Source organism: Quercus robur, chromosome 3, assembly GCF_932294415.1.
Source record: "Quercus robur chromosome 3, dhQueRobu3.1, whole genome shotgun sequence".
NCBI classification, from domain to species: domain Eukaryota; kingdom Viridiplantae; phylum Streptophyta; class Magnoliopsida; order Fagales; family Fagaceae; genus Quercus; species Quercus robur.
This window is the reverse complement of record NC_065536.1, coordinates 30,948,552-30,962,279: the sequence shown is the minus strand read 5'-3', so window position 1 is coordinate 30,962,279 and position 13,728 is coordinate 30,948,552. Positions and strand designations below refer to the sequence as shown.

General features: G+C 37.1%; 2 protein-coding genes across 2 annotated transcripts in view; one reads left to right on the top strand and one right to left on the bottom strand.

The window, feature by feature from the left end:
* The first annotated feature begins 466 nt into the window (after positions 1 to 466).
* On the top strand, positions 467 to 1,408 carry LOC126719515 (putative clathrin assembly protein At2g25430). The gene has a single exon (XM_050422058.1). It carries the CDS (start codon positions 467 to 469, stop codon positions 1,406 to 1,408), a length of 942 nt encoding a protein of 313 aa, XP_050278015.1.
* A 1,962-nt stretch (positions 1,409 to 3,370) lies between these two features.
* LOC126717769 (THO complex subunit 2) overlaps positions 3,371 to 13,728 on the bottom strand; it is a 51,402-nt gene continuing 41,044 nt past the window's right edge. Inside the window, exons 23-32 of the mRNA XM_050419656.1 lie at positions 12,686 to 12,866; positions 12,327 to 12,508; positions 11,424 to 12,030; positions 11,107 to 11,211; positions 8,410 to 8,565; positions 8,235 to 8,315; positions 7,700 to 8,161; positions 5,752 to 6,897; positions 4,404 to 4,723; positions 3,371 to 3,800 (exon numbers count right to left, since the gene is read on the bottom strand). Coding sequence (XP_050275613.1) covers positions 3,734 to 3,800; positions 4,404 to 4,723; positions 5,752 to 6,897; positions 7,700 to 8,161; positions 8,235 to 8,315; positions 8,410 to 8,565; positions 11,107 to 11,211; positions 11,424 to 12,030; positions 12,327 to 12,508; positions 12,686 to 12,866 — 3,307 coding nt within the window. The 3' untranslated portion in view covers positions 3,371 to 3,733. The remainder of the gene's footprint in view (positions 3,801 to 4,403; positions 4,724 to 5,751; positions 6,898 to 7,699; positions 8,162 to 8,234; positions 8,316 to 8,409; positions 8,566 to 11,106; positions 11,212 to 11,423; positions 12,031 to 12,326; positions 12,509 to 12,685; positions 12,867 to 13,728) is intronic.

Genomic DNA, 13,728 nt, shown 5'->3' with positions numbered 1-13,728 from the left:
AAAAATATTTATGACATATGACAGAACTTGCCATCTAATATTTTTACTTATTTAATATCCTAAAGTTTAAAATGGAATATTTGTGCAATGGGCGTAGCATCCGAATCCCAGGCTTTCCAACTAGGGGACAATAATGTTGATCTATAGCTGTAGCCTTATTTGTGTGAGACAGCCACAAAAAAGACTAGATGCTACGCAATGTCCAAGTTCATCCGACAGAAATGACAACAACGAGTTCTGGCTTTCGGTAAACACAAATAACTTTCTTGTAGTAGCTTAGATGCTCCCAACGATTCAGAGTTTAACAATAGAATATACAGTCATATATTGTTAATATCGACAATTTTCATGCTTCTATTTCGAAACAATCACTCTAGCCGTCCCTCCATTCTTGCACCAATTACTCTGTCTCTCGCTCTGTCTCTGTCTGTCTGTCTGTTTCTCTCTCTCTCGTCTCAGAGGCAACATGATGAGGCTATTCCGGCAGGTTTTCACAGCTCTAAGAGAGCACAGCCACGTGAGTTACGCTAAGATTGCTACGGTAACTGGCTTTTGCGACGTTGAGTTAATCATCATAAAAGCCACAGCTCCAGACGACTTACCCTTACCCGAAAAATACATTCATGAGCTCTTAAAAATCTTCTCCATTTCTCCATCTTCATTCCGAGAGTTTTCACTCGGTTTTACTCACCGTTTTTCCAAGACTCGGTGCTGGCGTGTTGCTCTCAAATGTCTACTTCTCCTTCACAGACTGCTCAGGTCAGTCCCCGAGGATAGCCCATTTCTATCAGAGATACTTTGGACTCGAACCAACGGCTTGATAACTCTCTACCCATGTCACTTCCGGGATGATTCGTCTTTTGCCTCTGATGACTACACTGCTTTTATCAGATCCTACGCTCAACTACTAGACGAAGTTCTCAATTGCTTTGTCCTTGATAAGAACGCGAAAGATTATCAAGATGATGAAGTAGTTCCCGAAACTTTACCTGAAAAGATGAAGGAAGTTGGAAGAATGCTTCAAATTTTGCCTGAGCTCCAGAGTTTAATTGATCGTGTAATGGACTGCAGGCCTACAGGGTTGGCAGCACGAAGCTTCATTGTCCGGTCGGCTATGAAACATATTATTCGCGACAGTTTCATTTGTTACACAATGTTCCGAAGGAAGATTGTTGCAGTGTTGGACAATCTTTTCCACATGCCATACCGTAGTTGTATATCAGCTTTTGGTGTCTACAAGAAAGCAGCAGTCCAAGCAAACCAGCTTATCACTTGGCAAAAACAACTTCTAAAGCAAGAATGGAACTTTTGTCATTGTAATGTATGGAGAAATGAAGACCCAAACAAGATGGATTACGCAACCTGGCCCTTAGAAATCACTCCAAACAAGGTAGAAAACGGCAGGTAGTATAAAATCGATATCGATAACAACCAAGAAGTACTACTAAGACTCACGCTAGATAACGAAGACGAAGAGATGGAGACGGAGTTCCATGGCTTCCAAGCAAGCTGTGTCGGGGGACAGAACTTGAAGTACCGACCCAGCAACACACCACTACTCTGGACTAGATCTATTTGAATAGCTTGAAGTGCTCTTATCTGAGCTAGCCATTACATTTTGAGGCTGACCGGCAACAGAAAGAGAGGCTGCTACTAGTGAGTTTTACGATTGGTGTAAGAGTATGGGACTATGTGGATCTTATGAGTACCCCTTTGTTGATCAGATTCCGCAGATACAAATCCAAGCTCTCGAGACTTTCCTCAATGGAATGTGGCAGACGACTGAATCATCGTCATCACCATCGCCTGCCACGTCACGGTCATCATCCGATGAGTGGACTATAACGGAAGATGGTGACAGACAGGTAGCCTTAGTGCCAAAGGAGGATATTGTTGGCAAGTGGGAAACCTTTGAAGAAGATAATGCATTGGTAAGAAATTGTGAGAAAGAGATGGAGCCGTTGATTACGTTTGATGATGGTCAAAATGTTGGGTGGGAGGCTCTTTTAGAAGCTTCCTCTTCCTAAACCATACAGAGCATTATTATGGATATGGGAATTAGTATGAATATGAATATGATCATTTTAAGAGAAACGGGCAAGGAGACGACACGAATGTACAATCCGAATGCTCTTAATCCTTTCTGTCAACCCTATAATGTGCCATGTTATCATCGATTATTTCCGTATAACAATGTCATTGGAAGGTTGGAAACAACACAAATCATCCGTGGAAGCATAATGTTTAAGAATATTTTAAGTCAATGGACTAATGTTGCAGGGTAATGCCGTTGTTTTATCCTTCTTAAGTAATGAATCAGCTTATGAGGCCATAATTAGCTAGGTATTGGATGGAATCAGAATTTCTGTGTTTCATGTCTCAAAACTATTGAGGATTATAAAAATAAAATCCCTATTTCTCTTTAGAGGAGTTTCTCCTACCACTCCATGTAACTAAATTCCCTAAAGCTGGATGGGACTCACATGCTGTGAAAAAAAAATCACTCCATGGGATAATTGGCTAATTGCTGCTTCTCCTTCTGCTTCTGTATCAACTACTATAGGTGCATATCTCCAGCACATCCTACGGCACCAAGGATTGACATTCGTTCATACAAAGCATTCTTTGATTGCCTACATAAACATAATGAAAATACCTACAACTAAATCTAAAATAGTAGAAATAAATAATAAAATAAATGCATTGCTAGCAATCTAATAAACCTCTCAGTATATACTCCAAAAGCAAAACCTCAAGATCTTCACGTATTCCTGGTTAAAAGATTGAAATTTTACTTTGATCAAAGAACTCACCCTTCTTTAATCTAATGATATGTTAAGAAAATATGGTTATGTTTGGTAACAGTTTTGTTTTCTATTTTCAAAAATTTGTTTTTGGGAATATAAATAAAAAAAACAATTTTCTTGTATTTTTGAAATCAAAAACATGTTTGGTTAGTTGAAATTAAAAAATATAGTTTTTTGAAGAAAAAAAAATAAAAAATACTAAAATATGTTGTTATTAAGATTTGAACTCTAATGCTAACTCATTAAATGAGTTAAATTCATTAAATTAAATGCGTGTTTTCATTAACTTTTGAAAATTAGAAACTGAAAACAACATTTTGCATGTTTTCAATTTCCTTCACAAATTAAGTTTTGAGAACAGTTTTTGTTTTCTGTCCATTTTGGGTTGTCAAACAAGCTTTTTAGTTTCAAAAATAGAAAATAAGAGGAAAAAAAACAGTTATCAAACATACCCTAAGCTTTTCATACAGACTAGAATGCTTGACCTTCACCTAGTTATGCACAAACACATTAAAAACATAGGTTGCAGTGCCGATCCTATGAATCCTTTTTTAAAGTAGAAATGAACATGAAGACAAAATGTCATTCAAAACTGTTTCTTTACATTTCTGGCAATACTCTGTAGGAACATGAAGAAATAAAATTTGGTAAAATACATTTATTTACAATATTATACATATGATATGAACTAATTACCATTCTTAATTCATGGAGCCAACAAAATTTTGTAACTAAAATAGAATATCTAGCACAAATAACCATCCAGTAGAGAACAAGGATGCAATAAATATAAATTCGGTAATATCAACTGGAAGAAATGAAGAAGCCTTAAATGAGCACTTGGGCGTTTCACTCTTCAAAAATTACTTTCCCTGCCTCTACTTTTGTTCAGCATTTGCATCATCCCCACTCACGCCTTTCAAAAATTACTTTCGATGTCTCCGCTTTTGTTCAACTCTCCTCTTATCATCATCCCACTCGCGGTCGTACATTCTAGACCATGGTTAAGGACTTGCAATAGCAAACATGTAAATCACAGGTTAAATTTAAAATAAAAAGACATTTTAGGACAGGGTTCTGCTCAATTCTATTCCAAAATGATTCGTTATGTCACGATCAAACTCCATCAAAGCACAAAGCACAATACACAGACACTGCAACTATGCAGAAATGTTCAGTGGCACAAACCCTTTTATTTTTTGGTCAATATCTCAACCACTTGCTTTCTGGATAGAAAACATCTGACTACTCTCAATGTGGCCTGATCTGATTAGAGAAGTGACAAACTAAGGTGGCAATCTTGAAGAGAGCCATACACTTGAGAGATGCTCATGCAGCAGCCAATGAGCTATAGCTCTACTGCACTTCCTTTTCCCATAATAATAAGATGGAGGGCAAGGTCATAGGTTCAAAACTAAATGGGTGCACATGTAACTTATCAATCAAAAGAGGAGATACACGTGCAGCAGGACTAAAAACAGGTTTTGGCAATTACTTGCACATGTACACGAATATATGCATGATACCTTCTTTTTTTTTTTTTTTTTGATAGATGAATATTATGCATGATATCATGAAAGTTGATTTTAAGGATACTGATCCGTTTCGCGACGGGTCATTTTGCCAGCAACTTCTTTACCATGAATCCTTAGATTTGGTTCATCCAAGTAACCTGCGCGCTGGATCATTGCTCCCTTTCGTTCTCCCCTGTCTCTTCCTTCATATGATTGTGCACTAACACCAAGGGGAGGAGGAGGTGGGGCCACAGGCGAATACTCACCTGCTTCACCCGATGGCAGATGCTCCCTTTTGAGTTTCCGCCTCTTAGAAGCTGCACCCGCATCCATGTCATCTTTTAAAAGGTTTGCTTTCTCCCTCTCCCTCTCCCTCTCTCTTTCTCTTTCCCTCTCCTCTGCCTAAATGCAGCATTTAAAGAAGTAAGTGCAAACTCATGTTTTGAGTATGGTGAGAATGTTGATTGTTAAGGCAGAAATAATATTATAACAATGCAGAAAGAAAAGATGTATACGGGTAGCCAAAATTCCACCTATCAATAGAATATTCTATCAGTAGCTGGTTACTAATATACAATGCAATATCATGTGAACTCAACGTGGCAAGGAACATCAAAATATATAGAAATCTTACATTTTTTTTTTTTTTTTTTTTTGAGAAGTACAAATCTTAGAAAAATAATATTCAATTCATAACAAGCCACTAAGAATATGGCAATCAAATTAGCTGTAGGCCAGCACTTAAAAGTAAAGCTGGTTCATTCCAAGGTTCATAATACATGGATGTACCATTATCCACAAAATCAATATCTGAATCAACACCAAAAAGCAATGAAAAGTCAACCTGGTAACTTTACCTAGATGAATGAGAAGTGAAAGTGTAGTCTCTAGAGCTCTTTACCAGACACGAGTTTTAACAAAGGTTTATTAGTTAAAAGTTGGATAAGGTTAAAAGGGTGAAATACATTTCAAAATTTCAATTTTAATAGATATTTTTTGGATAAATACTCGTGCTTGAGTTTTAATTTTGGCCCAGAACAAAAAATAAATAAATAAAAGAGAGTAGGATGTGCAATACATGTCGTAATACATAACATGTTAAGAGCAAAAACCATGTATCCCAATGGTGATTGTCCACCCTTCAGCAAATTCAACAACCAAACATAAGCAAGTTCCACAAATGTTTTTTTATCAGAGTGATTTCTTCATGATGAGCATCCAGACCAAGTCCATTAAGCCAAAATAACATAAATATGTATTTCTGGACTAAAATGCACATAACCTTGACATGACCAATTAAATTCAATTCAGTCATTACGTTCATCATGGGATGCATCAAACATCTGTATGGTAATTGCCCAGTTGCATCATCAAATTGCTAACTTTAGATATAATGACAAGTACATTAGTTAATAAGAGCCAATACATACCTTCATTGACAGCACCTCCCGCTCCTCCCGCTTTCTCTCTCGAAGATCGTCATCCCTTCTACGTTTTGCATCCTCCTGCAAAACTACAGAATTCTCTTCAGATCGCCTCCGTTCTTTCTCTTCATGCCTTGGAGATAGCCTTTGAGTATGTCTAGTGGCTCCAAATCTTCTATCCGCATCTTCATCTCTTCTACCAGTATTGACAGATTGGGGAACCATATTAGGTGGTAAGGGTGGAGGTGGAGGCAAGTTTTGACCATGAAACCTATCATCAACATGAGATTTTTCTACTGATGTATCATTGTACCTTAATTTACTTCTGTCATCTTTGTTTCTATCATCCTTAGCTTTGTCAGAGAGTCTATCAAAACTCCTATCAGTACCTCTCTCTTGAACTCTCTCAACTGAACGCTCTCTTCCATATCTTTCAATTGACCTATCTCTTGATTTTTCAGCAAAAACATCATCCCCACGGGACTTATCAGGACGATCCACTCTTTCCCTGTAGTCCCTGTCATATCTCTCATTGCTCTTATCTTTTGATCTATCCAAAGGCTTATCTGTCGGCCTATGTTCCTCAATTCCATGATCTACAGACCTCTCTCTATCAGAAAATCGAACATCACCCTCTAAATCTCTTGTTTCAGAGTCCCCTTTCCGGCGTTTACCTAGTCTATCAGGTTCTTCAGCAGGACTGGCTCTCTTTTGCAGTTTATCACTAGATTTTGAAGCATTTGCAGAATTATCATGCCTAGGAGAATGAACAAGACGAGAAGGGGGCCGTACATCAGAAACTTCAGCTCCATCTTCCTTTACAGAAGAAACCCTCATATCAGAAGACTTGGAAGCTCCACTCTCTGCCTTTAATTCATTACCATGACTATCTGATGGTGCTCTAGCAGATGGAGTTGAACCTTTAACTGAAGCTGAAACTGTGTTACCATTTGCAGTGACTGCAGAGGAAGCATTAGTAGGCCCAACCTGCCTACCCTCTGATGCATGAGTTGAAAGATCCTTGTCGCCACTTGAAGGGCCAGAAGTCTTGCCAACAGCTTTTCCAGATCTACTATCATCTTTTGCAAGATCTTGTTTAGGTGGCTTAGTAAGTGATGTAGCAATGGTTGAGCGTTTTGCTGTAGTTCTCAACTGTCATTGTAGGAATGTTAACATTAGAAAGGGAAGAAAAAATTAGAGCAAATAAAAAATTCAAAAGCAATATGATTATTGTTAGATGTTAAATCACAACATCAAGAAACAAACATGCCAAATAGTGCATGAGCAGTGTGACTTAACTAGCAGATCCAACAAAGTGTCACAGAAATATATACTTCATTCCATATTCCAGGTCAGAGGACATCAAATTTTTCCATTAAAATAATGAGGTAGTTCACTAGTTTCTTTTCTTCTCTCCCTAATTGATAAGAATGACTAATTTAATATTTCTTTCAGCAGTATACAAGCAAGAGTTTTGTCTGTAAGGACCTAGTTACAAGAACAAAAGCAGAGGAAAATGATAAGTGGAAACACGACGTGTAAGTTTCAACTTTCAAGTAAAAGTGGAGATGCAACCAGCATTGTCAAAGAAGCTTATTACAAAATAACACTCGCGCATTAAAGATATGGGATGTTGCAATTACAAAATGTGGGAACTAAGAAGCACATACTACTAGTACCATGTCTTATAGAGATGCCACCTATTAAACCCCAATTGCATACCAAAATCATCTCAACAATTCAAATATGATTTTTTTTTAAATAATTAAAACAATAATAATATTGATATCTCAACACTTCAAATATGTAACATTAAGAAAGAGAAGACAATCAGTGTTTGCATCAAAACCCTACTTATAAATCCAATTGCAAGTGATGCCACTGAATAAGACAGCAATATTGAGCATGAATGAAGCATGTTTAATCATGTTAAACACAAGATTTCAGATAATACCTCAGATTCTGTAGAGTTCTTTGGAGCAACTTTAGCCATGTTTTCATCCAATGTTCTTGTGGATTCATCCACTTGTTTTGGATTCTCAGTTGACCTTGATGTTCCTGATCCGGATTGTACAGTAGCCGAGGGCAAGGATGACTGGGCATCTGCCCCATTAACCAACAAACCAACTTTTAGTTTTACAATTCCAGGATCAGGCTTCACAATTGTAACACTTTCTGTTCTTTCCAACCTCCCATCTGCTGGTTTTGATTTTAATATATGATCTTTCACAGAATCAGAATGTTGGGTTGCTGTGGCAACTGTTTTTCCCCCAGCAGGTTCACTTTGAGAAAGTTTAATGGCAGAGCTACTTTGGGCAGGTACTGAATTACCAGATGCAGACTTTGAAGAAAGTGATGGTGCAGGCTTGCTATCAAGATAGCCATTGCCAAATTCTTCATCTGTCACCCATGAAGGCTGCAAAATGGAAGAATATTTAGTCCATGTTGAAGAAAGAGCAGATAAGCACACAATTAAAGATCCATGATACCTTTCTAGCAGCCAAAGCTGCAGCAACACCTGTTGCCAACACCTTGAGATCCTCTCTTTCATCACTTTTGATCTTAGCTACCTGCATGGAAGGTAGGAATGTGTAAAAATGCTACATATCTCACTGGAAAGAAGCTGGTAATTCAAGAGAGGAAAAAAAGGGCAGTATCTCTTACCCGCTTCTCAAGGTTAATACCAGTCTTTCGAGTAACAGGGAAGACCGTAGAAATCCTTGTCAACATTATAAGAGCATTTCGAATTTCCATGTACTCAGTAGATTCCAAGCACTGAATCAATAACCGCGTTATCCTTTGACTCCATTTCCAATGTACCTGTCAGCAATAACAAGTTAACAACAGTCTTGAGCTAAGTGGCAGAGAAGACACTTCATCACAGTGAGGCATACATGATGAGAGTCATAGTACCATTTTGCATGCCAAAAGATTGAAGAAACAAGAAGATAATATACAAAAAAATAAATAAAAATAATAAATAATAAATAAATAAAAATAAAAAGACACTTCTTTTTTAATATGTAACGTAAGAAGTTATATTAAAAGAAAGAAAGATCTAAAAGAAAAGCTTCCTAAGAATTACAATTATAGATTCAAACATTCCATGAACTCAACTAAAGAATTATAAGACAACCCCCTAATCACCATACTCCATTCTAACAAAAAACAAAGAAAAACATACTTCAGTTCAATCAAAGGTGTCTCCACTCCATATGAGTATTCCACTCCCTCCACATTAACTACATAATATAACGAGGAGTAACCCACACAGCACTGTTATGCATCCCTCCTATCCAACAAGAGAAGACATCTATCACCTATGCACCCAAAAAGCTGAAAAACAAAGGCCCACAAATCATTGACAACCAGGTAGTGCAGCAAAAGGTAATCCAAAGATTCACCATTGGCCTTACAGATGCAAAAAGAACTGATTAACCGATACCATTAGTTTGATAGGGTTGTCGATGCCCAAAATCTTTCCCAACACTATAGTCCACACAAACAACACCACTTTCTTTGGTACTTTGCTATTCAAAATACATTTTCATGGGAAATGCCTCATATTAACACTTCTCAAGCACCCATAGTACAAACAAACACTAAGCATACTATTGCTATTAGTCACCTGTCATAAAATCAACACATCCACAAAGAAGAATTTCAGAAAATAATGAATCCAGTTGTCTCCATGCCCCTCTAATTCCCAATCATGGAAATTACAAAACACTCGAAACAAATTAGCCTATACACACACACAAACAGCAACTTTCCAACTCCATACTTCACCCATCCAAAGTTCCTCGAGAATATGCTCAGCACAAAAAAGCATATCACTGAAAGAAATTAAATAGATTCAAAATGAGTTCAATCAGGAACTTCTCTATCAAATGCAGCATATAGAAAACTACTTACCACCTTAAAGAGATCAATGTTACAGACTTACAGCAGGAATTTTATCAAAATTTAGCTTGATCTTCATCACAATTTAGATCATAAAAGACCTCCTAAAAGATCCCAATAAAGTGTGGACAACCTCCCAGGAAACCTAAGCTTAAATCATTCCATAAACATCAACATACAGGTTTGTTGCCTAACTTCAATCAGCTTCAAACACCTAAGAAAATAATCTCATTTTAACCCTAATGTGTAAAAATACAACATGACATCCTTTTGATAAGTAACTGGAATTGAGTAAAAACGCTCAAAAGAGGTCCCACCCTTGTACAAAGGGAGTAAACAAAGGAGATGCCAAAAGAAAAAAACATACATAAAAGAAACAAATATACAAATCAGTGTCAAGGATTTCATATCATATCCAAGAACCGAAGTAAAGAAAATGGCATAATATTGTTGATTTGTCCATTCGAAATTTTGAATACGGCCTTGAGAAAAAGAAACTTCAGCTGGGTCACCGCTGACTCTTTCCCTTCAAAAGTATGAGGAATTCCCTTCTCTCCAAAGGCATCACATTAGATACAATGGAACTACCACCCAAATGTCCCTACTATTAGTGTTGCCAAACTTCCCTTTCCAAGAAGCAAAAAGGATGATCAAGGAATTCAGCAATACCCAACTACCCCATATAAACAAAGGACTAGTGACCAAAACTCCCAAGCAACAATGAAATGTTGTACAGGGTAATCCACAGACTAACCCATAGATTTGCACATGCAGCACCAATCCACAATTATAATCTCCCTGTCTCCTCAAAGTATCTGTAGTTAAAATTCTCTCCAATGTTATGGTCAAGTAAAAGTACATCCTTACCGAGGTAGTATAATGGATTTAACAATAATACCCAGACTTTTCCACAATTTAATTACTAACTAATCATGTATAATAAATAAAAACCAAATTCAGGGACCTTAACCTAATAGCACCAAGCTCTGCTGACCAATCAAACAGTCTCGACAGTAATGATTCCCTTGTGAATCCAGAAAAGCAGAAAATTGAAGATCAAAAGTCAAATCAACTCTGATCCTTTTTTTTTAATAAGTAAATAAAACTTCATTGAAGAAAAAAGAAGATAACACAAGGAACCAAAGCACACAGGCAGTGTGCTAAGGACACAGCAAAAACAAAACTACAGTGCATGAAAACTACAACAATCAAGCAAATCGGCCAAAGAATCAAAAGCAACATAGGCAACTGATCCTCACTTTTACAACTTGAGAAGCTTTAGTAATTGATGAGAGAAAACTACACTCACCATCTGATGCAACCATGGAATATTAATTTGTTACTACTTCACAAATTTGTGTATTCAAGACATTTCATGGGCCCACATGTGAAGTCCAATTTGAAGTAAAATTCACATGGTTTTAAAGGTTTAGTTGTATGTTCCCAAGAAAAACTCACCCTAACAAACTGGCCATATGTAACTCGTTGGCTGTTTGGATATCTATAATACACAGCAAAGCCTGGCATGTTTCCACACTCACGTTCATAAATAGATTCATCACTCTGCAATGCCAAAAAACAGAAAAGCAACAGTCAAAAACAAGAATTTTGGGGGCAAAAGAAATTGGGGTGGGGGGGGGATGCAAAATAAAATAAAATTTTATTGCTTTATCGAAATGCTGTTAACTTCCAAAAAACCATTGCAAAGGAAACAAAACTAACTTTTGCAGAAAATGAAAAATAAATAAATAACCAAAAACAAAACAAAACTTCACCTTCCAATAGTACGCAATCTTTAGTGTCTCACACAGAAACCTTCCAAGTCTACCCGCTTCGTATTCAGTGCAGCAGCATATCATAGGTTGTAAGGTTTTACATATCAGAACATCAATGTGGTTCACTGTGTTAAAAAATGGTGTTCCGAGGGAATGAAGAGTGTGCACAAACATGGCACAATAGACGGCATCTGGCATACTGAAAGTACAGCGAGGAAAAATACAACGTTGAAGGAACTCCATGTTGATCTTCGAAGTATCAGGGCAGGAACTCCACCACTTGTCTTTTTCATGAGAAAGCCGTCTACGAACAGATGTAACATTTTCTTCATGCTTACGGAGTTCACTAGTCAGGCGATCTAAAGATTCTTGAATTCTTTCTTTGTCTTTCTTCCTTTTGGTGATTGCTGAACTTGAATTATCAGAAAGCTCTTCCAGAGCCTTAAGAGCAGCATGCTGCTTGGAAATTTCAGACTCATATCGATTTCTAGGAACGTAAAGATCATAGAGAGTAAGCCCCCAAAACGTAGCATAGAGATCAGGGGACAGGCTGTTCCAGGCTTTTGAAGGCAACATGGTTCTAACGGTATCAAGAAGATCAGACCAACTGCATAGAATGATGTAACCATTGAGAGGAAAGGAAAAGAAGGCAAGTTGGAAGTAATAAGAAATACAGGTCACGTAAAGCATTCCAATGTATCTAAAATATTAAATTCCAAATTACATGCCAAGTAATGCCACCAATGCAAGCAAATTAAGAGACCATATGCTTAACATACAAATATGATATATTTGTACATGTTTATAATTGTAGCTTACAACAGCGGCCCAAGTATAAAAATTGTCCTGTGAAATAAGTTTTCAAAGCAAGCATAACAAGATAACAATGGTTGAGATTATTACATTATAGGCTTCTTCGAGGAGCCAAGATCCAGAACAACATTGCCAGAGTATTCTGTAGGTTCAGAATCCAAGTTTGTAGTAGAAATATTGGTAGCATCACTGTCGTCTAAAGGCCAGAAGACATCAGAACTCCCCTGACACTTGAAGAGCCTCATTACAGGGCGATATATTAAGAAAGCAACCTATGCAGGGTAAAGAGAAACATGATAAGGACGTTACAAACTCGGAAGCAGAAAAACAACATAATACTCGAAGGAAACTGTTTTGAATAATTGTGGTATTTTGACAGCATTAAGGATGAGAGAAAAAATAAAATATAATAAGAAAACAAAAGTTTCTGATGGATAAGATCGACATACCTCAGGATCAAGGTGGTAAAGATGGACAAGATCATCAAGTGAGGGAATCATTTGAGCATAAGCTGAAGCTGGTGTCAATGCACTACAAAGGAATTCCACATATTGAAGAAGAGTGCCATGGCATCTATCAAACTGCTCACTAACCATCTTTATATAAGGGGCATCTGCATTTATGACAACCCTGCAGAAATTAACAGAATCAGGAATTAAATCCTAGTAGCTTTTGTTTTTCCTTTTCTTGGGCTAGACATAAAATCAATCTCATGGCAATCAACTTGGGCAGGCAGAAACTATACAGTAAGTACAAAATAGAACCACCCCATCACCTGGAAAGAAAATATCGAGGGAAAAGGACAAAAGAGAAATGAAAAACCATGAATAAATTTTTTTTTTTTTTTTAAATACAAGAAACACTTGGAATAAGATAAGATGAAGCTAGCTAATTCGTAACCCTAATATGCAAATATATGTGGAACAGTCAAACCATTAGTTTAAGTATAATGGGGACGTAGAAGCATTATGAACCGCAGAAAGTCAGTTCTTACTGAGGCTAAGTGGAAGGTAGGGAATGGGTTCTCTATTCTTGTTACAAATGCACACTGGCTAAGATTCAAAACCTCAAGCTTCCAGATTCCAACAGCTGCACCCTTCAAATTTGGGTGATTTAATAGATAAAACTATAGTTAGACAGTTACAATGGGGGAGGAGGGATTTGAACCCTTGATATCTCCATTGGAAACACCAAGAGGTACCAATTGAGCTACAAGGCTCTTGGCTATTGCTAGACGGACACAGCACTTGTAAAGAGTTGTACCACTCGAAAGCAGCTAATAGTATCCTAAGCATGCTTGTCTAAATTGGGAATCCTTGATCGACTAACATGCTTGTCTAATTACCTTTTTCTTTTTCTTTTTTCTGTTGTTTGTACATACGTTTTTAGGCTACTTCATCTTCTTTGAATGAAGTAGTTCTCAGTTTTGATAAAGATCTCTTACTTACCAAAAAAATAAAAGTTGAAAAGCCTATGGGTTATACATGCTAAA

Bases quoted from the DNA above. Each gene is read 5' to 3' on its own strand.
- LOC126719515 (XM_050422058.1), top strand. From the start codon at position 467: ATGATGAGGCTATTCCGGCAGGTTTTCACAGCTCTAAGAGAGCACAGC.